The sequence below is a fragment of the Hemitrygon akajei genome, chromosome 4, assembly GCF_048418815.1.
Source record: "Hemitrygon akajei chromosome 4, sHemAka1.3, whole genome shotgun sequence".
Lineage (NCBI taxonomy): Eukaryota > Metazoa > Chordata > Chondrichthyes > Myliobatiformes > Dasyatidae > Hemitrygon > Hemitrygon akajei.
This window is the reverse complement of record NC_133127.1, coordinates 53,811,336-53,836,781: the sequence shown is the minus strand read 5'-3', so window position 1 is coordinate 53,836,781 and position 25,446 is coordinate 53,811,336. Positions and strand designations below refer to the sequence as shown.

General features: G+C 40.4%; 1 protein-coding gene across 1 annotated transcript in view; it reads left to right on the top strand.

The window, feature by feature from the left end:
• The window catches only part of polr2b (RNA polymerase II subunit B), a 57,206-nt gene that overhangs the window by 20,569 nt on the left and 11,191 nt on the right, over positions 1–25,446 (top strand). The window contains exons 8-18 of the mRNA XM_073042610.1: positions 248–444; positions 1,675–1,794; positions 5,707–5,893; positions 6,937–7,080; positions 7,796–7,935; positions 9,631–9,742; positions 14,319–14,473; positions 17,078–17,276; positions 23,310–23,478; positions 24,497–24,593; positions 24,694–24,788. Of these exons, the coding sequence (XP_072898711.1) occupies positions 248–444; positions 1,675–1,794; positions 5,707–5,893; positions 6,937–7,080; positions 7,796–7,935; positions 9,631–9,742; positions 14,319–14,473; positions 17,078–17,276; positions 23,310–23,478; positions 24,497–24,593; positions 24,694–24,788 (1,615 nt within the window). The remainder of the gene's footprint in view (positions 1–247; positions 445–1,674; positions 1,795–5,706; positions 5,894–6,936; positions 7,081–7,795; positions 7,936–9,630; positions 9,743–14,318; positions 14,474–17,077; positions 17,277–23,309; positions 23,479–24,496; positions 24,594–24,693; positions 24,789–25,446) is intronic.

The window sequence follows — 25,446 nt, the reverse complement described above, 5'->3', positions numbered from 1 at the left end:
GGTAAGGTCCATGAGTGGGGTTGGTGGGATACTTCATGATGTTATTGGCCATTTTCCGACATCTTTCTGTATATCTTTACCATGAGAAATGTTTTTTATAAAATACTAAGTGAATGAAAAATCTGGGAATCTCGTTAAGAGTAGTCTTGTTAAAAGCTTATCTAGGTTTAGTTGCTTTAAGTAGTTATAACCAGGCATATGTATTTTGTACTTCCTCATGATTATAATTCTAGAGTTTTTATTGCAGGTAAAACCTTCTCTGGATGAAGCATTTGTTATCCAGGAACAAAATGTTGCTTTGAATTTCATTGGTTCAAGAGGTGCAAAACCTGGTGTAACAAAAGAGAAGAGAATTAAATATGCAAAAGAAATTCTGCAGAAAGAAGTACTTCCGCATGTTGGAGTCAGTGACTTCTGTGAGACCAAAAAAGCTTATTTCTTGGGGTATGTTTATTAAGCATGTAAGAGAATTATTGTGTATTTAAAAAAAAGACTTTTGGTAAAGTTATGTTGGATAAGGACTGGCTGGAAAACATTATTCATTCGTGTTGTTCAGAGAAATTTGCTCATTAATGTGGATTCACAGTTAGCAAATGTGTTCCGACTGATAATCTGATGCATCAATGGAGGTGCATTAGTGCTGGGTGTAGTTTGGTGCAGTTTTTTTTATGTTCAATTTATTCGGGAGCAAGGCCATCATTTATTGACCATCTCTAATTAGTATTGAAGATGGTAATGAGTCGCCATCTTGAAACACTGCAGTCTTCCTGGTGTTGGTACTTCTTTCAGTATGTGCTAATGAAGGACCAGCAATGTATTTTGTAGATGGTACATATTGCAGCCACTGTGCATTAGGGTGGAAGATGAAATGAATTTTTAGTGTGTCTTCATCAGACAGGCTGCTTTGTCCTGTATGGTGTTGAATATTGAGAGTTGACAATTGTGGAGGGTGTGTTCATCTAGGCAAGTGGAAAGTATTTCATCATGGTTCTCATTTGTGCTTTGTCTACAATAGAAAGGTCTCTGAATGTCAAGAGGTGAGTAGCTCACTGAAGGATGCCCAGTCTCTTGACTCTTATAGCCATGGTATTTAAATGGCTGGTCCAGTTGAGTTTCTAGTCAGTGATGCCTGGGGTTATTGATAGTGGGGGACTTGGTGATGATAATGCCATTGAATGGCTAGGATAGGTGGTTAGAATTACAAGGCTGAAGTTACAAAGGATGCTTGAGATGTGCAATTGTGCTTTCAATTGAAAAGCAGATAACTGCACACAGTGGAAATCTGAAATAAAATCAATGTTCTCCATATGTTGTGATGTTAAGAGGCTTCTAAAAGAAAAACAATTTTATGTTTCAGGTCAGTGATCTTTCATCAAAACTGGAAAGTAAGCAGCCATTTTAATTTTTCTGGTTCTGATGAAGGGCCATTGTCCTGAAACATTACTTTGATTCCCTCTCAGCAAATGTGCTTTTAATTGTGTTTAGGAACTCAAGTTGGTGCTCTTTTCAGAAATTTGAGTAATGCTTGAGAGGAGGCTATGTAAAGATGCTGCACATTTTGTGTACATTTAACTTAAAAAAAGATGTGCGATTTACATTCTTTGTATTATCATAATAATGGTTGTAGCCCATTACTGTTTGTTCAAAAACAAATTCAAATTTTCTTTGATTCAGTTACATGGTGCATAGATTGCTGTTAGCCGCTTTAGGCCGAAGAGAATTGGATGACAGAGATCACTATGGGAACAAAAGACTGGATTTGGCTGGACCGTTGCTTGCTTTCCTCTTCAGAGGGTAAGGAAAGATTTGCAGTATAGTTCTATTTTGTTGTATGCAGTTAAACCAGACTTGGTGTCCTAATGATTTTTTTTTACCATTTTTCCTCCTATCTTGCTATTGGGAGGCTGTGTAGGGAAAAGAGCAGTTTATAAAGAATTTCTTCGAACATGCCAAAGACATCTGCAGAAATGACCGCAATGTTTCCTGCTTTTAACTGCAGGCTAGATGCTTGTTGGATAGAAATGTTCACTAACTTGCTCCCTGGGCTGAAGAAGTTATATAGGAATAAAAGTTGAGCAATTTATAGCCATACTCGTGGAAGTGTAGCGGATTTAATTGACAGATCCCTTATAGAAGCTTTCAAAAGTCTAAGGGGAATTGACAGGGCAGATACTGAGTGGTTTCACACCCATTGGGGGATATCTGGAAGTAGGGAGCAAATTTTAAAAAGAATGGTCATGTATTCTAGATAAATTAAGAGAGTTTTTCCCTTTTTGAATTGTGAATCTTAAGAAATCTGTACACCTGACACTGGGAAGTCAGATTCATTGAGTCTGTTGAAGGTGGGTTAAATCATTCATCTCTTACCTTTTCACCTACTGATGTATGTGACGACTGGGAAATCAGGCTTTCTGTGGATTAAAAGTTATAAAACTGGTCCTGGAAATATTTGAAGGGCAATTGCTTCTCCTACAAGCAAATTGATACCAGGTTCCTCATTCCTAGTCCTCTGTTAAAACTGGAAATGGACATGTATACAAGGTGTATTGAGTGCTTTGTAGAACTGTACAGGCATTTGGGCACACAATGTGCCGAACCTTTAACCTGGGTTCCACAGACCTCTTGCTTAATAGTGTTGATTCATAGCATAAAAAGGTTGGGAACCTCTAGTCTAGATACTTTATTGATCACAAGGGAAATTACAGTGTCACAGTAGCATTACAAGTGCACAGATATACAAGTATTAGAAGAGAAGTAATAAAAAATAAAAAATAAGTTACCTCAAACAGTCTATAGGTTAACTCATTATAGAGCCTAATGCTGAGGGTAAGAATGACCTTGTAGCACACTTTGGGCAGCGCAGTTATCTTGGTCTGTTACTAAAAGTGCTCCTCTGTTCAGCCATGGTGGCATACAGAGGGTGAGAAATGTTGGCCAGAATTGCCAGGATTTTTTGTAGGGTCCTTTGTTCTACCATAGTGTTAATGCTATTCCCCCAACACATCACCCTAAAGACGCCACTGCATACCTGGTTGTCTGCATTAATAGCTCATAAAATGTGGTCTTATTTTCATCTGTCACAATAATAGACAAACAGGACCTACCTAAACTAATAAGAATTACTTCTTGTCAGTAATGAGTACACCATTTAAACAATCACAGTCTAAGTTCAATAAAGTATGTGATCTTCTAGGGCAATGTTTTCTAGAAATGCTATTTTAAGACTGGTTTTCTAGTCAATGAGATGAGATTGGAGGTGTGGGTTGTAGAGATCCTTGCCCTATTTTAAAGATAAAGAGACACAAAAAGTCAGGTTACTGACAGAGCCTGTGCTCTTCTCAAGAAAGGTCTGTTTATGTGCACCATGGCTCAATCAAAACAACTTTCAGAAGACCTTAGAAGAATTATTGTAGAGATGCACGAAGCTAGAAAAGGCTACAAAATGTATTTCTAAAGACCTGAGTGTTCGTCAGTCTACAGTAAAAGAAAATTGTCTACAAATGTAGGAAATTCAGTACTGTTGCCACTCTCCCCATCTTGGCAGCCTGCAAAGATCACACCAAGAGCACAATGTTCAATGCTGAAGAAGGTGAAAAAGAACCACAGGATACTAGCAAAAGACCTGCAGAAGTCTCTAGAATTTGCTAAAGTCTCTGTTCATGTATCCACTACAAGAAAAAGACTAAACAAGAATGATGTTCTTGGAAGGATACCATGGTGGAAACCACAGCTCACCAAAAAAAACACCGCTGCACATCTCAAGTTTGCAAAGGACCACCTGGATGTTCTGCAATGCGTCTGGGGCAATGTTCTGTGGACAGATGGGACAAAAGTTGAACCTTTGATACACATTGCTATGTTTGGAGGAAAAAGGGCACTGCACACCAACACCAAAACCTCATCCCAACTGTGAAGCATGGTGGAAGGAACATCATGGTTTTGGGGCTGCATTGCTGCCTCTGGGCCTGGACAGCTCTCAATCATCGATTGCATCAAGACATTTTACAGACGACTGTCAGGGTAGCAGTCTGTCATCTGAAGGTTAATAGAAATTAGATGATGCAACAAGACAATGATCTGAAAGACAAAACTAAATGAACCACAGATGATTTAAAAGAAGAAAATTTGTGTTTTCAAATAGCCAAGTCAGAGTGCAGACCTTAACCCAAATGAGATGCTGTGGCATATCTTGAAGAGGGTTGTTCATGCAAGATATCCCAGAAATATTGATAAGCTGAAACTGCTTTATATGCAGGAATGGCCCAAGGTTCCTCACTGTTTTGCAAGTCTGATCAGCAGTTACAGGAAACATTTGGTGGAGATTATTGCTGCTGAAGTTGGTTTCACCAGTTACTAAGTACAAATTTTCACATACTTTTTCCAGTGTGGACGGTGAATGATTAAACAGTGTGTTCAATAAAGACGTGAAAAGCACAACTGTTTGTGTGTTGTTAGCTTAGTCAGATTGTGCTTGTCTATTATTGTAAGTCCCAGACATGGAGGTCCTGGAGCGGGCTAGCACCCACAGCGTCTACACCCTCCTACAGAAAGCCCAAGCCAGATGGGCTGGCCATGTCGTCAGGATGTCTGACTGTCGACTATCGAAACAGTTGCTGTATGGAGAGCTGAGCCAGGGCAAGCGCTCAGTTGGAGGGCAGAAGAAACGTTTTAAAGACTGCCTCTAAGTGTCCCTCAAAGACCTCAACATCAATCCCAGTAGCTGGGAATCGCTTGCTCTGGACCACCCAACCTGGTGGAGCAGGACTGCTAAAGGAGCATATGCAGCAGAAATCAGACGCACTGCAGAGGCTCAGAGGAAACGTGCCGTGCGCAAGGCTCGAGCTACCTCCACTTCCACTGCAGCACCTACCCTCATGTGTCCCACATGTGGACGAGCTTTCAGGGCCTGGATTGGCCTCACCAGTCACCTCCGGACCCACAGTCACAAACCCACCACCTGACAGAAGTCATGGTCGTCTTCGACTCCGAAGGACGAACAACAACAACTAGATGAAGATCATACCACATTTTATGAATAATTAATGGTGAAAACCAGGTAATTGCAAAGGGTTCACAAACTTTTTCTTGCAACTGTAAGTCCTGTCTCTTAAGTATCCTCTCCAATAATTTGCTTACCACTGAAGTAAGACTCACTGGTCAATAATTCTCCAGTTTATCCCTTCCCCCATTTTTCAACAAAGGAAGAAAATTTGCCACCATCCAATCATCTGGTATTCCTCCTGTGGCCAGTGAGGATGTAAAGATCATCACCAAGAGCGCAGAAATTTCTTCCCTGGCTTCCATAGTAATCAGGGTATATCCCTTCTGGCACCAGGAACATGTTCAAGCAAATCAGCCTGTTTTATGCTGTCCTCACAATTGTCAAGGTCTCTCTCACTGGTGAATACTGAAGCAAAAGTATTCAATAAGGACCTGCCCAATCTCTGATTCCATTCACATTTCTTTTGCTATCCCTGATGGTTCCACCCTCACTGGTCATTTTTTTGTTCTACATATGTGTGGAATGCCTTGTAGAATTTGATAAAATTTCTAGTCTTTTAACTACTGTACCTTCCAAAACAAACCCATTTTGTTCAGGGTGACTAGCATTCTTAAAATTCTCTAAAGTGGCTGATTGTAATTACCTTTTTGTAATAAACGCATCTACAAGCAAAGTAAAATTATGGTTCAAATTGTCATCTTCAGAATGTTTAAGAACCTACTGAAAGAAGTCCGGATATACTCACAGAAGTTTATAGACAGAGGGAAAGATTTTAACCTGGAATTAGCAATCAAAACGCGGATTATTTCTGATGGGCTGAAATATTCACTTGCAACAGGAAATTGGGGAGATCAAAAGAAGGCTCATCAAGCCAGAGCTGGTGTATCTCAGGTAAAATTCTTTTACGGAAACATACATTTTTTTTCTATGTATAAATATTCTTCAGATAATGTTTTGATGGTAAGCTAATAAATGTTTCCTGTGATAGTGAATGCAACCCGAGTAAAATTGTGGTAACTTTAGTAATGTTCAATTTTTAGGATCATCTTGTATATCAGTCCACTTTACACAAATCTGTGTCAATCTGATTCCATAAATTTGTCTCCTCTTTGGTCATTGAGATGAGTATGTAACTAAAGCAGAGATGGCCACATCTGGTGAAGAAAAAGTGCCAAAAGAACTTAAAAATATTTGAGCCTGCCAATCAATATAGAGTTCTGGAAAATGATGCTTCATGTGGCAGTGGTGAGAGTAGTCATGTTGAAGCTTGCTGGCTAAATTGTAGGAGGCTGTAGTCTTTATTTTCATTTTAGAATTGACCTCATGTGCACGTACCCCTCTCAAAAAAAAACTGTCTATTCGATTCATCCTATTTGTACATTCCCTATACTTAATGAAAACAAAATTAGCTTGTACCCACACTTAAGTATGGTATTTTGTTCAATCACAAATAGGAGAAAATCTGCAGTTGCTGGAAATCCAAGCAGCGCACACAAAATGCTGGAGGAACTCAGCAAGCTAGACAGTATCTATGGAAAATATGCCTGAAATGTTGACTGTACTCTTTCTTTTTCTCCATAAATGCTGCCTAGCCTGCTGAATTCCTCCAGCATTTTGTGTGTGTTTGCTGGCATTTTGTCTAAATCTCTTTTTTCCCCCAACCCCCATTTGTTGGGCATATCTAAAACAAGAAGCAGTAACCAAAAATTTACTTCAACTTCTGTTGTCTCCTATACAAGCAATTATCAAAAGACCCCAAAAGTATTAATGCATACCTTCAAGCATTGTTTTAACAAAAATCTTTCATATATGTATAAAATGAACTTTTTCTGAAGGTACAGTTAAAAAAACAGCAGGTCTCAGGATTTGATGAAGTGTGCAATTTCTAAAAATACAACCTCGGATTGATTATTTAACTATTCAATTGCAAATAGGTGTTGAACCGTTTGACTTTTGCTTCAACCCTCTCTCATCTTCGTCGTCTTAACTCTCCAATTGGAAGAGATGGGAAGCTGGCAAAACCTAGACAGCTTCATAATACACTATGGGGTATGATTTGCCCTGCTGAGACACCAGAGGTAAGTTCAAGTATTTTAATCAATGAAAATAAAAATTATCATTTTCATCAGTTTTCTACATCCACTGGTGGTTTGTTGAGTCAAAATATGTCTCAGAGACACTAGGGGGCATGTGAGCAAAGCGGAGATATCACCAAAATAAGACAAATGAGCATGGCATATAAAATTAATGACAGTTATTAGTTATACTGAGAAGGGAACACAATGACTGGAATCAGGACTGAAAAATAAACTGCTGGAGGAACTCAGTGGGTCAGACAGCATCTCTGGAGACAACAGTATAGTAGATGTTTCAGATCGAGGCCCTGCATCGGCTCCTGATGGAGGATCTCACTCTGGAATGTTAACTGTCACCTCACCTCCAGAGATATTACCTGACTCTACATTCCTCAGCTCAGGTGAGTGTGCGTATTACTGGACAGCAGGCAGCAATTCCTGGTTGTGAGTAGAGACCAGTGCAATGTGGCTCTTTGTGTTAACTAAGAATGTTAAAGGAATACTTAAGTGCTCTCTCCTAACCTGTGCCTTGAAGAGAAGATGGATAATATTCTAACTGTTTTAGTTGCATTGAAAATAAAACCTGTATTTCTGTTAGTTTGTTCTTGTATTTTTTGACTGGGATGTACAGCTCTGAGTTGGTTACATTGATATTTTAGTCAAATAATGAAATGTGCAGTTGTAAGTTTAAATATAACATCTTATTGTGTTGTTTCAGGGTCATGCTGTTGGACTAGTGAAAAATCTGGCTTTAATGGCTTACATTTCTGTTGGGTCTCAGCCCTCACCCATTTTGGAGTTCTTGGAGGAGTGGAGTATGGAAAATCTTGAAGAAATTTCTCCTGCTGCTATTGCGGAGTACGTGAGAGTAACAGATTGTCTTTTTTTTAAAAAAGAGATCTAATGCGGAATAGGCCCTTGTGTACCGTTTGAGCTGAGCCAGTTCAGCAAACCCCAATTTAACCCTAACTTATAATGGGACCGTTTACAATGACCAATTGACCTACTAACTAGTACGTCTTTTGACAGTGGGAGGAAATAGGAGAAAACCCGCACATTACATGGGGAGGATGTACAGTAGTGGTCACCAACCCTTTTAAGCCTAAGATCCCCTAGCTTGGCCTTAGTGAAAGGCAAGATTGACTCCAAATCGATTAGTTACATGCATGTGCACCGGGGCAGAAAAGACTGAAAGTAAAACCCTGCAACCCGGAAGTAGAAATAATGTATGAACACCAGGGGTCACCACCCTTTTTTTTGTACCGTGGAGCAGTTTAATATTGACAATATTCTTACGGAGCGGTCGACGGGGGTGGGGGGGGTGTTAAACGCAAAAGGAATACAGCGATACTCGAAGCAGGTCCCTTATGTCCAGTCTATTCCGCAATTTAGTTTACGTGGCTCTCAGCTGCTGTCCCACTTGCTCACGTTTTTTCTGCTGGAAAAATACTGAACGGGTTTGTCTTAAAGTGCAGGGTGCTTGGATTCAAGGTACTGAAGCAGTTTTGAAGGCTTCATTGCCTCATTATACAGCCTCTGGGCCTGAGCTCCAGCCTCCCGCCTACCCACCACCAGCCACCTTAGCCAGGTGTGGCTGTTCCCGTGCCGGGGCCGCGGCGGTTGCAGTCCGGAGAGAGCGACCGACCGAGCGAGGAGTACGACGGGGCGCACGTCCGCCCTCCCTTGTAGGGTCTATCGGCCGACAAAAGTTTGTTTCAGTAGATCGCAGCGAGGTAGCTGCTCTGTTGCTTATGAAACCCTGAGCCCAAATTAGGTTGTCTGTGAATATTTTAGCACCGGGTTCCCCACGAACATTTGGTGTGCTAAACAGGTTTAGAGGCGACGCCCATCTGTTCGCGCTCCAGGGTAGTAGCAACGGCACTTCTCGCCAACTGCGCGAAGCGGCTGGTTACCCGAGGCCAACCAGTGATCCCTGATGCGCTTGGGTAATGATCATGTGTGTATTCAAGTTCAACAGTGGGCATGACGGAATAAGGAAAGGTGCAGCTGACTCATTGTTTCCTTGCGGCCCGGTGGTTGGGGACACTAAAGTACACTGTAGTACATGGCAGGGGAGCTACACGCATGCGCACTGGGCAGAAAGAATGGAACTAAAACCCTGCAACCTGGAAACAATCTCTCAACGGTATTTGTATATTTATTTTTCATTTTTTCTCGGGATCTACTGAGAAAGTCTCAAAGATAGACTAGTCAATCGCAATCGATGGGTTGGCGACCACTAATGTACAGTCTCCTTACCAATGGCCTTGGAATTCAATTCCAAATGCCAAAGGCCTGAGCTTTAATAGCATCACACTACTGTGGCACCCATGTATTTAGAAAAAAATAACTACAGTAGTAACCATTGACTCTGAAGAATAGAAATGTAAATGTTTGCATAGCATTGTATGAGGGCATGGTTAGCCTTGGAGTAACTTGATACCCTGCAATGATTCATATATGAATCAGCTCATGGACTTTATTTCCAAAATATTTGCCTGAGGCATTAAATATATATTTTTTAAAAATGTTCTCCATTTTTATTTCCCTTAGTGCTACAAAGATTTTTGTCAATGGTTGTTGGGTTGGTATACATAAAGATCCTGACCAGTTGATGACTACGCTAAGAAAGCTTAGACGTCAGATGGACATCATTGTATCTGAGGTACTCCAAATATCTTTTTCTACTCAGAGATTAGATATTTTACTTTAATTGTATCTTGGAGGCTAATTACACCCTTATCCATAAAATCAAATCTGATATATCTTTTCATTGCTGGCATGCTATCCAATTATTATAAAGGCAGTTTGTTTGGCATTAAGATTGCCCATGTACCTAAAAGAGTTTGGAATAGGATATGGGAAAAATATGCTTCACTGCTTCTTACTTAACCCATGTCAATATCTTTTTGAAAACAAAAGTAAACATTTGGGATTAAGTTTTAAAATTTGTTAAAGCAGTTTATTTTTAAACTTGGAAATTGTTTTTCTACATCTGTTCAAAACAGTTTCATGGTACTGGACTAGACTGGTAGAATCTCGTGTAACATTTAAAATCATAGATGATCTTTTCCAGTGGCTTTTATTACAGAAAACTTGAATCAAGCTCATTTTGTAGCTGTAATAGGGTCATATGATGCTACAGCACAGAAACAGGCCCTTCGGCCCATCTAGTCTGCAGCTGAACCTTATTGACCAACCTCCCTTGGGTACCTCCTGCCTGATGGTAACAATGAGAAAAGGGCATGCTGGGAGTCCTTGATAATGCATGCTGCCTTTCTGAGACACCGCTCCTTGAAGATGTCTAGGTACTTTGTAGGCTTGTACCCAAGATGGAACTTACTAAATTTAAAACCCTCTGCAGCTTCTTTCGGTCCTGTGCAGTAGCCCCTCACCCTCCATACCAGATAGTGATGCAGCCAGTCACAATGCTGTCCACAGTACATCTAAAGAAGTTTTTGAGCATGTGTTTGTTGACATACCAATTCTCTTCAAACTCCTAATGAAGTATAGTCGTTGTCTTGCCTTCTCTATAGCTGCATCTATATGTTGGGACAAGATTAGGTCTTGCACTGCTCACTCTCTCCACTTCTGATCCCTCTATGAGGATTGGTATGTCTTTCTACGTCTTACCCTTCCTGCAGTCCACAATCAGCTCCTTCATCTTACTGATGTTGAGTGGTGTTGCTGCAACACCACTCCCCTACTTGGTATATTTTGCTCCTGTATGCCCTCTCATCTCCATCTGAGATTCTACCAACACTGATTGTATCATCAGAAAATTTATAGATGGTATTTGAGCTAAGCCTAGCACAGTCATGGGTATAGAGAGAGTAGAGCAGTGGGCTAAGCACACACCTCTGAGGTGCGTCAGTGTTGATAATATGTAGGCTTAACAGCATCTTTGTTCATAACCACTCTTCCATCTGGTGCTCTTGTTCTCACACTTCACCTGTGAGTCGGCTAGTGTGGTATACTGCGTCCGGTGCTCCCAGTGTGGCCTTTTATATATTGGTGAGACCCGACGCAGACTGGGAGACTGTTTCGCTGAACACCTACGCTCGGTCTGCCAGAAAAAGCAGGATCTCCCAGTGGCCACACATTTTAATTCCATGTCCCATTCCCATTCTGATATGTCTGTCGATGGCCTCCTCTACTGTCAAAATGAATCCAAACTCAGGTTGGAGGAACACCTTATATACCGGCTGGGTAGCCTCCAACCTGATGGCATGAACATTGACTTCTGTTAATGCCCCTCCTCCCCTTCTTACCCCATCCCTGACATATTTAGTTGTTTGTTTTCTCTCTCTGCCCATCACTCTGCCTGTTCTCCATCTCCCTCTGGTGCTCCCCCCTCCCCCTTTCTTCTGTGGCCTCCCATCCCATGATCCTTTCCCTTCTCCAGCTCTGTATCACTTTCGCTAATCACCTTTCCAGCTCTTAGCTTCATCCCACCCCCTCCGGTCTTCTCCTATCATTTTGCATTTCTCCCCCCCCCCCCCCCCCACTACTTTCAAATCTCTTACTATCTTTCCTTTCAGTTAGTCCTGAAGAAGGGTCTCGGCCCGAAAAGTTGACAGTGCTTCTCCTTATAGATGCTGCCTGGCCTGCTGTGTTCCACCGGCATTTTGACTGTGCTGCAATACACATTTTGAACCACATCATCAAGTTTGCTGATGACATAACCATGGTGGGGCTCATCAGCAAGAACGATGAGTCAGCATACAGAGAGGAGGTGCAGCGGCTAATTGACTGGTGCAAAGCCAGCAATCTGTCTCTGAATGTGAACAGAACAAAAGAGATGATTGTTGACTTCAGGAGGGCATGGAGCAACCACTCCCCACTGAGCATCGACGGTTTCTCAGTGGAGATCGTTAAGAGCACCAGATTTCTTGGTGTTCACCTGGTAGAGAATCTCACCTGGTCCCTCAACACCAGCTCCATAGCAAAGAAAGCCCAGCAGCGTCTCTACTTTCTGCAAAGGCTGAGTAAAATCCATCTCCCCCCCCCCGCCCCCCCCATCCTCATCACATTCTGCAGGGGTTGTATTGAGAGCATCCTGATCAGCTGTATCACTGCCTGTTTTGGAAATTGCACCATCTCGGATCGCAAGACCCTGCAGCAGATAATGAGATCAGCTGAGAAGATCATTGGGGTCTCTCTTCCCGCCATTACAGACCTGTACACTACATGCTGCATCCGCAAAGCAAACAGCATTATGAAGGACCCCACGCACCCCTCATACAAACTCTTCTCCCTCCTGCCATCTGGGAAAAGGCACCGAAGCATTTGGTCTCTCACGACCAGTCCTTGTAACAGTTTCTTCCCCCAAGCTATCAGACTCCTCAATACCCAGAGCCTGGACTGACACCAACTTACTGCCCTCTACTGTGCTTATTGTCTTGTTTATTATTTATTGTAATGCCTGCACTGTTTTGTGCACTTTATGCAGTCCTGGGTAGATCTGTAGTCTAGTGTAGTTTTTTTGTGTTGTTTTCACGTAGTTCAGTGTAGTTTTTGTACTGTTTCATGTAGCACCATGGTCCTGAAAAACGTTGTCTCGTTTTTACTGTGTACTGTACCAGCAATTATGGTCGAAATGACAATAAGAAGCTACTCGACTTGACTTGAGAACCTCATTTCTGTTCCCCTAACCAATGAATCCCCTATCACTACAGCTCTCCCACTGCCTCCCTTCCCTTCTGAGCCGCAGATCCAGACTCCATGCCAGAGACCTGCTTGCTGCTGCTTCTCCCTGGTAGGACCCCTCCCCCCCCCCCAAACATTATGTAAAGTGGCATACTTATTTTTGAGGGGAATGGCCAAAGGGGCACTCTGCACTGGCTGTCTATTCCCTTTCACTTTCCTGACAATTACCCAGGTACCTGTGCCCTACAGCTTAGGGGTGACTGCCTCCTTGTGGCTCCTGTCTATCACCTTCTCATCCTCCTATAAGCTGACGGTTATTGAGCAGCAGTCCTAGTTCATTAATATGTTCTCTAAGGAGCTGCAGTTTGGTGCACTTGATGCAGATGTAGTTAATCAGGGAGACTCCCAAAATTCCCAGGTCTCACACAAGGAACATACATCTAACTGGACCCATTTTCAATCCACTAGTATATACTGACAGAAAAGCAACTTACTGGAAACTCACTTAGAGCCTACGTGTATTTTACCCAAGTCTGTTGAGCCAAAGCCGGACCACTCTTAACATTGCCCCACTCCAAAAGTTGTCACTCTGCTTACACTTTTATTGGCTCAAACAATAATTCACTCCTGCTGAAAAGTTCGTAAATGGTTCCCACCCTGCAAGACGTCAGTCTTGCTACCTCAAACAGTGACTCACGCCCAATGAAAGATTTGATTATTAATTTAAGATTCTTTAGTTGTCCTTTCATGAAGATAAATATTTTCTTTCTGATGATTTTTTGCCAATTTACTTTCTGTTAGTCTCAAGAACTGGAATAAGAAAGTAGTCTGTACTCTACCACCTTGGAGTCCTGATGAAAGATCTTGACCTGAAGCATCAACTGTATTCTTTTCCATAGATACTGCCTGGCCTGCTGAGTTCCTCCAGCATTTTGTGGGTGTACCTTGGGATAATTGCCTGATTTCAAACAAATTAATTTACTGTTGACAAAATTCCAGATGAAGCCTTTTCTGAGTTTGTCTCTATTCCCAGTGATAATGGAGATGTTGTATGCATTATCTTTGCTGAAGAACAAGCTTTTTATTGCTCAGAATTGTCATGTCAACAATCTCAAATCTTTATTGGTAGAGTTTAAATCAAATGCACTTTCCAATGTTGGTGTACTTTCCCTTTTAGTTTTTGCAGCTGATACTTTTAATTTGCAAAGAATAAATGTTTCTAGTCTCTTTTTACATGACCTTTGTTATCCTGTCCTTTCTCCATATTTTAATTTTATCTAAGTTTTCGTAGCTCCTTTTCTGACCATAGACATATCTAGGTTATCCTTGTTACTTAGAGTTATACATTAAAATAGTCTGTGTGGAGCTTATATGACCGCAGAGAGGTGACACACAAAGATGAAATATAGGCAAAAAGAGAGAAGAAAAACATTGCACAAAAGATGCTGTGGAAGGGATCTTTTGTGTGATGCTATAAACTTGTGCCATGAGAACACATCCATGATATGTAATGAGAATGTGATTTAATAAAAATACTTAGAAAATCGTGAGATGTTGTTCGCTAATTTACTAACGGAGTTTTTCTTCTAAAGGTATCCATGGTGAGAGATATCCGCGAACGTGAAATTCGGATTTATACAGATGCAGGTAGAATTTGTCGCCCACTTTTGATTGTAGAGAAACAGAAACTGCTGCTAAAGAAAAGGCACATTGATCAATTAAAAGAGCGAGAGTATAACAATTACAGGTATGTGATGGAAAACATAGAGCAATCCTAAGAAAGTACAAATGTCTTTGCTCTTCAAGTTTCTACTTACCACTCTTTTTTTAAAAAATGATAAGTTTGGCCATATATATTGAATCAAACACGCAGTTTGTGCATGATGAAGGGTCTCGGCCCGAAACATTGGCTACTCTTTTCTCACGGATGCTGCCTGACCTGCTGAGTTCTTCCAGCGTTGTGTACGTATGCAGTTTGTGCAGTTAGCAGCTTCTGAATTTTTCCTTTGCAAGTCCCTTTAGCCTGTCTTTCTGTCCCCATTCTCAAGCATTTTACTTGGCTTTGCCTTGGGTGGCTCTAGTAACTCCTCCAAGTACCAATGTGATAGCAGGTTCCATATTCAAGCCATTCTGTTAGTAAAGATGTCCCACCTGAATTGTACAATTCATTTTTTAAGTGACTTTCATACTTTAAAACCCTTGGTTTTGGCCCCCTTCACCATGTAAATGTTTTTCCTACATCCAGTTTGCCAAATACATAATTTGAAAAAAAAGTAAGTTGGGTCAAAAAATAACTATTATTTAGGAGTTCTCCAGAAAAATGCCAACTAAATATTGTTATGCACCATACCCTAATGTCTGTGTTTGTTTTGTTCCATGTAATCTAATGTATATTAGAATCTGCTGAGAGGCATTATTCTAAAAATCTTAAGACTGTACACTGTTAGATTCCATTTTTTTTTACGTAGTCTTCAACTGTAAGTTTGACTGGTATTTGCTGATTAATACCATTTTGGCTTTTGCTTGTGGCTTAGGGAAGAACACAGAGCAAAGCAAATAAATATTCTTTTAAAAACGAATTATTAAGATCTTCCAGCAAGCTGGATTTCTGTTTGGTTTGTTTAATTTAGTTTTTGGTTGGGGTTATGATTTACGTTACCTCAAACTTGATGCAATAGAATAGAGAGTACTGTATTCCCTTCCTTAAATCAGCTTGCCAACTTTAAAGGAAAAATATCTTTATTTGCATCTCTGAAAAGGTTTACTAATGCCCAAAGAACACTAAAGTTTGTAGTTCATACTCGCAACTACTCTTTGTTCTCATGTTAAACTCATGTTCTCAGTTTTATATTTTGCACTGGTATTTTTTTGCACATTGATTGTTCATCAGTCTTATGCATAGTTATTTGTAAAATTCTGTTGTGTTCGTTCCTGTAAATGCCTACAGGAAAATGAATCTCAAGGGAGTATATGGCAACATTTATGTACTTTGATAATAAATCAACTTTGAACTATCATTCATCTACAGTATTTCAATCACAGATTCAAGTCTTGCTTCAGAGACATGACAAAAATCCAGATTTACACACCAATGCCCTAGTGACTGTAATGCACTGCCTAAGCTCCCATCTTTTCTAGAGAATTTGGAACAGAATTTACTGTTAAATATTTATAAATGATCTTGCCTAAATAGCTAGAGGACACATGGAAAATCTCCTTGCTATGCTGGCCAGTATGCTAATTATTACCTCATCAATATACACTCAGTAGGCACTTTATTAGATACCTCCTGTTCTCCTCCTTGAAGTAGCCCATCCACTTCAAGGTTCAGCATGTGCTTTCGGAGATGTTCTTCTGCATAGACTCCTGTTAGCTTGAAGCAGTCTGACAATTCTCTGACCTTCTTCATTAACAAGGCGGTTTTGTCCACAGAACTACCTCTCACTGGCTGTTTCTTCTTTCTCATACCATTCTCTGTAACCTCTAGAGGCTGTTGTGCGTTAAAATTCCAGGCCAGCAGTATCTGAGATATGCACACCACCACATCTGGCACCAACAGTCAAGCCATGGATAAAGTCATTTAGATCACATTTCTTCCCCATTCTGATGTTTGGTCTCAACAACAACTGAACCTCTCGACCATGTCTGTATGCTTTTCTGCATCGAGTTGCCACCACATGATTGATTAGATATTTGTGTTAAAAGAGCGGATGTACCTAATAAAGTGGCCACTGAGTGTACGTCAGACATTGCTTCGTACAAACAGCCGAAATTGATAAATTTGCATAAATGTTTCTTCTTACACTATGGAAAGTTTCTTCCATATGTGTTAGTATTTGATGGATTTATCATCTTCATATGGCAGTTGCTCTGCCCAAATACGCAAGAAGTAGCAGAGGGTTGAGAACACGGCCAAGTCCATCATGCAAATCAACCTCCCCTCTATTTACTTTGTGTACACTTCCTGCTGCAAACATGGTCAAGTACTCATCCAACCCTATTTTCTCTTCTCCCCCTCCTGTTGGGGAGAAGATATAAAAGCCTGAGAGCATAAGCCACCAGACTCAAGGACAGCAATGGACCCCTTGTGCATTAAAGTATGAATTCCTAATCTTTCAATCACTTTTGTCATGGCCCTTGTCCTTTGTCTGCTTGTCGACATTGCACTGCACTTTCTCTGTAACTGCAGCACCACGTTCTACATTCATTTTTCCTTTTACTGCTTTGATATAATTATTATAACATTTATGACACACAAAAGCTTTTCACTGTATCTTGGTACATGTAAAGATATTAATAATAAACTCAATACTGGATTGAATGTATTGACTAAGTTCATTTCCATCCTCAGCTGGCAGGATCTTGTGGCGAGTGGTGTGGTAGAATATATTGATACGTTGGAAGAGGAAACTGTGATGCTGGCCATGACTCCTGATGACTTGCAAGAAAAAGGTGTTGCATACTGTTCAACATATACACATTGTGAGATTCATCCATCCATGATTCTTGGTGTTTGTGCATCGATTATCCCATTCCCTGATCATAATCAGGTGAGTAAGACTAAACATAACCAAGATGAGTTTAAGAGTAAACTCTTGAAAGATGTAACAAATACCACACGGATTGAGTTTCATCCAGAGAAAGTTGTCATTATATTTGAGTTAATGTAACAACATTTCAGTGGTAGCAAAGGATAGAACATTGGACAGTACAGTAGAAGCATTTTCGTGCCAAACTTTTAATGTACTCTTAAGTTCAATCTAACCCTTCCCTCCCACATAGCCCTCCAATTTTAATTCATCCGTGCACCTATCTAAGATTCTCTTAAATTCCCTAACATATCTGCCTCTACCAGCACCTCTGACAACAGATTCCATGCATCCACCACTCTGTGTGTGTGTGTGTGTGTGTGTATATATATGGTAAAAAAAAAATACCTCTGACCCCCCCCACACTTTCCTCCAGGCACCTTAAAATTATGCCTCCTTGTATTAGCCATTTATACCTGGAAAAAGTCTGGGAGCATGGGAACCAGGAAACTTGGATGCATGGATTCAGAATTGCCTTGTCCACAGAAGGCAGAGGGGGTTAGTAGACTGAGCATATTCTGCCCAGAGGGTGTTGACCAGCGTTGTCCACAGGGAAACTACTAGCGAAAAGTTTGGCTGTCCACTTTACACATGCCTCTTATCATCATGTACACCTCTATCAAGTCATATTTCATCTTCTTTCACTTCAAAGAGAAAATCTGTAGCTCGCTCAACATATTCTCATAAGATATACTCTCTTAATTCTATTAGCACCCTGGTAAATCTCCTCTGCACCTTCTCCAAAGCTTCCACATCCTTCCTATAATGAACATAACATTCAAAGTGTGGTCTAACTGGAGTTGTATAGAGCTGCAATAGTCCCTCGTGTTCCCCCCCATCTCAAGCGGGCCAACACACCACAAGCTGAATTAAACATCCTATCAACTTGCATGGGACCTTTGAGGTATCTGTGGACGTAGATCCCAAGATTCTTCTGTTCCACCACTAGTAAGAATTCTGATACTAAACCAGTACTCTGCTATCAAATTCGACCTTCCAAAGTGTATCACTTCACACTTTTCTGACTGAACTCAAACTGCTCCTTCTCAGTTGAATTCTGCATCCAATCAGTGACCCATTGCAACCTACTACAATCCTCTACACTATCCACAACACCACTAAACTTTGTGTCATCTGCACCTTACCAACTCACCCTTCTACTTCCTCATCCAAATCATTTGTAAAAACACAAATAACATGGATCCCAGAATACATCCTTATGGAACACCACTGGTCAGCACCCTCCGATCAGAATATGCTCAATCTACTACCACCCTCAGCCGTCAGTGGAAAAGGCAATCACGTAACCAAGTTTATCTGGATCTCATGCTTCCTGACATTCTGAATGGCTACTATGGGGAACTTTGAATGCTATTTACATCACACCCACTCACTACTTTCATCAGTTTGTTTTGTCACTTCCTCAAAGAAGTGACCTGCCACTCTCAAAACCATGCAGACTATCCCTAACAGACTATGCTTCTCCAGGTGATTGTAAATCCTGCCCCTAAGAATCCTCTCCTAGTTTGCCCACCGCTGAAGTAAGAAAAACACCAAAATTGCCATGTACAAGTGAAAATTACTTTAAGCTCTTGATGTTTCTTTTATCTGGCATCTGTTACCTCTGGAATCGACTTTTCAATAGATTCACTCACTTTCATTAGTAATTCACTTTCAATTCAGTTTAGTTTTGGGATAACAAACTCTACCTGTTCTTCATAACTCACTAATCAAAATTTTCATTTGGCTCTTGAAAACTTTGTTGTAATTTGTTGTATTACTATTTGTACAAGGCCTTGGTGAGACTACATCTGGAGTATTGTGTGCAGTTTTGGTCCCCTAATCTGAGAAAAGACATTCTTGCCATAGAGGAAGTACAAAGAAGGTTCACCAGGTTGATTCCTGGGATGGCAGGACTTTCATACGAAGAAAGACTGGATCGACTAGACTTATACTCGCTGGAATTTAGAAGATTGAGGGTGGATCTTATTGAAACGTATAAAATTCTAAAGGGATTGGACAGGCTAGATGCAGGAAGATTATTCCCGATGTTGGGGAAGTCCAGAACGAGGGGTCACAGCTTAAGGATAAAGGGGAAGCCTTTTAGGACTGAGATGAGGAAAAACTTCTTTACACAGAGAGTGATGAATCTGTGGAATTCTCTGCCACAGGAAACAGTTGAGGCCAGTTCATTGGCTATATTTAAGAGGGAGTTAGATATGGCCCTTGTAGCTAAAGGGATCAGGGGGTATGGAGAGAAAGCAGGTACAGGGTTCTGTGTTGGATGATCAGCCATGATCATACTGAATGGCGGTGCAGGCTCGAAGGGCCAAATGGCCTACTCCTGCACCTATTTTCTATGTTTCTACTTTGGCCTGCTTCCAATAAAGGAGGTTAAGCTTTCCCATAGCAAGCTTATTGAAATCTTTTTAAAAACATGACAAAACAATCAATTTTACTTTCTCTGAAAGTTCTCTTTGTTTTTAGGCCTGTGTTCTTGGATATTGAAATTGTTAGAGGATCTCTGTATTGAGAAGTGCAATGTGAACTTCAAGATTAAAGATTTTTCATTTTAATGATCCATTTACCTACAATTTCCTTGTATCAGTATTAAATTGGAATAATAGGCAGAACAGCAATAGCTGGAGTTTCAGGGAGATATTTGGAAGTAATCTAAAGGGAGGATGAAACCACTGGCTGACAAGGGAAATCAAGGGCAGCATAAAAACAATAGTGAGGGCATTTAATATAGCAAAAAAATAGTGGGAAGCTAGAGGATTAGGAAACTTTGAAAAACTAGCAGAGGGCAGCTAAAAAGCCTTGAGAGAAAAGGTGTAATATGAAGATAAGAAGGCCAGTAATATAAAAGAAAATACCAAAAGTGTTTTCAGATATGTAACACTTGCCCAACAGGCTGGTATATGTCTAGGGGAAAAAACCCAGCCTCTCGCCAACCCCCCCCCCCCCCCGCCTCCCATATACGCAGGTACTGTGGGAATCAAGTTAATGCTGCGTCGCACACGCAATATCAAACTCACACCTGATACCGTTATGGAATATACTTTAAAGATTTTACTAAAACTAAATGAGTACTAATAATACAGTATATATGAAGGAAAATAAAATAAAAGGCGCCAAACTTCAGGCGCCAGAGTTCAGTTTAGTGCGCATCGTTGGAGCTCAGCCATCGAACCATTCAACCCTTCGTCGCTTTCCTCTGATCTCCACGTCCTTGCACCTGGGACCTCCCTGGTGGTCGACCGAGCAGTGCAGTACACGTCCACCTTCTTCGGCATCTTCTTCCCGACTCCGCGAAAACCCCGCTCCCAGACCCACAAGACAAAATAACATTTCCCCATTGGTTAACAAATGAATACAATCCCCGTTATCAGCAATTCTAAAGTTAAACAACAGCGAGAGAAAGCACTTATTATAACAAAGAAGCATTCCTACTCTTAACAAAACAAAGAAGCCATTTTGATTAACATACGCAGTACGTTGTACAGATATATAAAGAGTAAAAGAGAAGTGAGAGTGGATATTGAGCTGCTGGAAAATGATGCTGGAGAGGAGTAATTGAGTACAAAGAAAAATCTGGATGGATTTAAGTGTTTTGCTTCAGTCTTCACACTGGAAGACACTAGCAGTATGCCAGAAATTCGAGAGGAGTATAGAAGGAAGAAGTGAGTGTAGTTGCTATTGCTAAGGAGAAGGTGCTTGGAGAGCTGAAAGATTTGAAGGTAGATAAGTATTCTGGACCAGATGGATTACAGTCCAGGGTTTAGAAAGAGGTGGCTGAAGAGATTGTGGAAGCATTAGTAATGATCTTTCAAGAATCACTTGATTCTGGAAAATAGCAAATGTCATTCTATTCTTTAAGAAGGGATGGAGGCAAAAAATAAGGAAATTATGTACCTGATAACAGTGGTTGGGAAGATGTTGGAGTATTATGTATGACGTTTCAGGTACTTGGAGGTATATGATAAAATAGGTCAAAGTCAACATAGTTTCCTTAAGGGGAAATCTTGCTTGACAATAGGCATGATAGACAAACCAGAGTCAGTGGATGTTTGCTTAGATTTTCAGAATTTCTTTGACAGAGTGCTGCGTGTGAGGCTGCTTAACAAGACCCAGGATATAGAAAAGATACTAGTATGGATAGAAGATTGGCTATCTGGCAGGAGGTAAAGAGTAGGAATAAAGGAGACCTTCTTGTTAGCTGCTGGTGACTAATTGTATTCCGCAGGGGTTGCTGTTGGGACTGCTTCTTTTCAAGTTATGTCAGTGATTTGGATGACAGAATTGACAACTTTGTGGCTATGTTTGTGGACGATATGAAGATAGATGGAGGAATGGTTAGTGTTGAAGAAGTAGCAAGGCTGCAGAAGGACTTGGACAGCTTAGAAGATTGAGCAAAGAAGTGGCAGATGGAATAGTGTCAGGAATGCACGGTCATGCACTTTAGTAGAAGAAATAAGGCACTGACTATTTTCCAAACGTGGTGAAAATTCAGAAATCTGAGGTGCGAAGACACTTGGAAGTCCTCATGCAGAATTTCCTTAGGGTTGACTTGCAAGTTGAGTTGGTAGTAAGGAAGGCAAAAAGAATGTTAGCATTTATTTCAAGAGGATTAGAATATAAAAATAAGGATGTAATGCTGAGGCTTCATAAGGTATATTTCAGATCGCATTTGGAGTATTGTGAGTAGTTTTTGGGCCCTTAACTAAGAAAAGATGTGCTGGGATTGTAGAGGGTTCAGAGGAGGTTCACAGGAATGTTTCTCGGAGCGTCTGATAGCTCTGGCTGGGCCTGTACTCGATGGAATTTAGAAGAATGATGGGAGATCTCATTGAAACACATCGAATATTGAAGGCCTGCATATGCACAGTCATTTTCCTAGGATTGTTGAATCAAGAAATATAGAGGACATAGACTTAGGGCAAGAGAGAAGAGGTTTAATATAAACCTGAGGGATAACCATTTCACATAGAGGATGACCCTAATATAGAAGGAGCTACCAGAAGAAGTGGTTGAGGAAGATACATAACAGCCCCTAGACAAGGCATTTGGGCAGGGACATGGATAGGAAAGGCATAGCGGAATAGCGGCTAAACACTGTTCAGAGACATTCTTTAAGAATTTTGATTGGCATGGGCCAGTAGGGCCAAAGAGCCTATTTCTGAGCTCTATGACTCTTATTTGCACACTTTGACCACTGGGTGGCACCAAAGGAATGTCTGTTCAAATCTCTGCCAATGTTTGTATTGCATAAGAAGTGATTTGTCGGGGGTGGGAGGGGGATAAAGCTGTCTGTAATTTTCTTGGCTCTCTTATCGACCTTTTAAACAGGTCCCCTGATCCGTCTGAAACTGTTGCAGCTGCTCATGAGACAGTCCAATTTCTGAATCTTACCAACTAAAAATTGCACAGGTGACTTTGGACATAAAGAGCCAGACATTCCATGCACCACCTTTCTTCTTTTCAATTATGATAACTAAATGTTAAACCTTTTTGACCATTCTTAGTTTTTCAGTCTGAAAATTCATTTTCTTACCTCCTTATATACTGAGATGGTGTAACATAGGGTTTACTTTTCAGAGCACTGTGCAGTGAAACTATTTAAATATATATACACGTGTTTTCAGATTCACTACCCTTTTGAGCTAACTCCCCCTCCTCCAAATTACCTCTCCTATTTGATGCTGATCAGACTTTGCACCTTCCTGTTGAGATTGTTGTCCAATTCAGATGCAATATTTGTTTTCCTCCTGTCCCTTTCATTTATTATTAGTAATTTAACAACTTTTGATTTAAGAGAAAAAGCATCATTGATTATCATAAAGGGTCTTTGTTCTATCAGTTCTAGTTGTATTATCATATTTGTAGTGAGGTGTAGAAAATTTTTAATTATATGTTTTATGAAACTAATGCTGAACTGCCATTCATTTGAAGGTAGATTTACAGTTTTGCTGTCTTTTCCATCTATTATTCTAGTCTCCCAGAAATACGTATCAATCTGCTATGGGTAAACAAGCTATGGGAGTTTATATTACAAATTTCCATGTGCGAATGGACACCCTGGCACATGTGCTGTACTATCCACAGAAACCACTTGTCACAACACGTTCCATGGAGTACCTGCGATTCAGAGAGCTACCAGCTGGTGAGTGACTAATAATTTTTTTTTAAACTAGATGTTTGTTACAAGTGCATGGAATCAGTATAGGTGGCATGGTTGAAGTAAAGCCCAATCTCTTTATTGTGTTAACCCTGATCATACATATGAATGCCATTTAAGAAGTTACAGAAATAGAAATTATGTATTTGCAGTGATCTGGTGTTCATTTTAATCTTTTCACTGTGAAGCTTATTTTGAAAGCAGTTACCTTTATTCATAACTATAGGGCAATGTTACAGTTTAAACCTAACACTTTAAGTTTGCAATTCACTTTCCATTATAAATGCAAGAGATTCTGCAGATGCTGGAAACCTGAGCAATACACACAGTGTTGGAGTAACTCAGCAAGTCAGGTAGCATCTGTAAGGGGCAATAAATAGTCAATGTTTTGATCGTTCATCAGGATTGGAAAGGAAGGTGGCGGGGGTGGGGAGCTGTATAAGCTGTCAAGTGATGGGTAATAAGATCAGCTGAGGAAAAGTGGTTGGGTGAGGGGTAGGGGAGGAGTAAGAAACTGGGAAGTAAGAAGTGCAAAAGGTAAAGGGCTGAAGGAGAAATCAAAAGACAGTGGACTATGGAAGAAAGGGAAGGAGGAGAGGAACCAGAGGCAGGTGATGGGCAGGCAGAGGGAAGGGAAGAGAAGAGGTAAGAGTGGAACCAGAATGGTGAATGAAATAAGAGAAAAACGGGTAGAGGGTGTAACTACCAGTTCATTCTACCCATCATCTCCCAGCTTTTTACTTCATCTTCCCCTCCCCATCTACCCACCTAATTTCTGGTCTGAAATGTCAGCCGTTTGTTCCCCTCCATAGATGCTGCCTGACTTGACTAGTTCTTCCAGCATTTTGTGTGTGGTTCACTTTATTACCTGTGTTTCATGAACATAACACTACAGTATAAACACTGAGCTTGTCAACTTTCACAAATACTTTAATGTCCAAAAATGATCTGGACATTATTATGCGCCTTGTGGAAATTTTCACATTGTTCTGTGTGTTTTTAGGTATAAACTCTATAGTAGCAATTGCTTCATATACTGGTTATAACCAAGAAGATTCTGTCATCATGAATCGGTCTGCAGTGGACAGGGGTTATTTCAGGTTTGCTTAACTTGTTTACATCTTCAGTACTTTAAATGTATGTAAACTGCTGCTTTTCCATGTTTTTCTTTTCCATAATAACCAAATTTGTGTTTGTTAGGTCTGTGTTCTACCGTTCATATAAAGAGCAGGAATCGAAAAAGGGTTTTGATCAGGAAGAGGTATTTGAGAGGCCTACACGGGAAACTTGCCAGGGTGAGCCAGAATTTGTTTTAACTTTGTTGGTTGAGATCTGAATTGTGAAGTGTTGCCTATTCACATTTTAATGTTTGGGTTTGTCTTGTGGGATGGATTAACACTCCATTGAGATTGAGATAATAAGTACTCTTTTCTCCAATAAAAGTAAGGGTTAAGCTGGGATCTTACAGTTTTCCAGGAAAATCTTCTCTTTACTATGAAGTATTTACATCTTATTGGAGTCTTGTCATTTTTGGTCACATCTCAAAGCCCAGAATGCTTGTGTGAACCTTGAAATACCAAAGTGTTGTATTTCAGTCCAGATCTGTCCTAACTTATATGTGTATGAATTTGCAGTTCAAACAGAGTTGACTTGTTAGTGGAACATCTGTTGAGGGCACATGAAGTGTAACTGAACAAATGGACAGATCTATCATGTATTTAATATTTTCCTAGTTTGTAGCAATTGAATATAGCTTGTCCCATATAAGACAAAAGTAGCATTTTGTATGACCCCTTGTACAAATATTTGATCACTTTTGATCAAAAATATATTCATTAGTAAATTTACAAATGTATTAGTTTTATTTAATTAAAGTTTCATTACTAAAACTGCTGCAGAAAATGAAGTCAAATATTATGCGAGTGTGGATATTAAAAAAACAATTCCTGACAT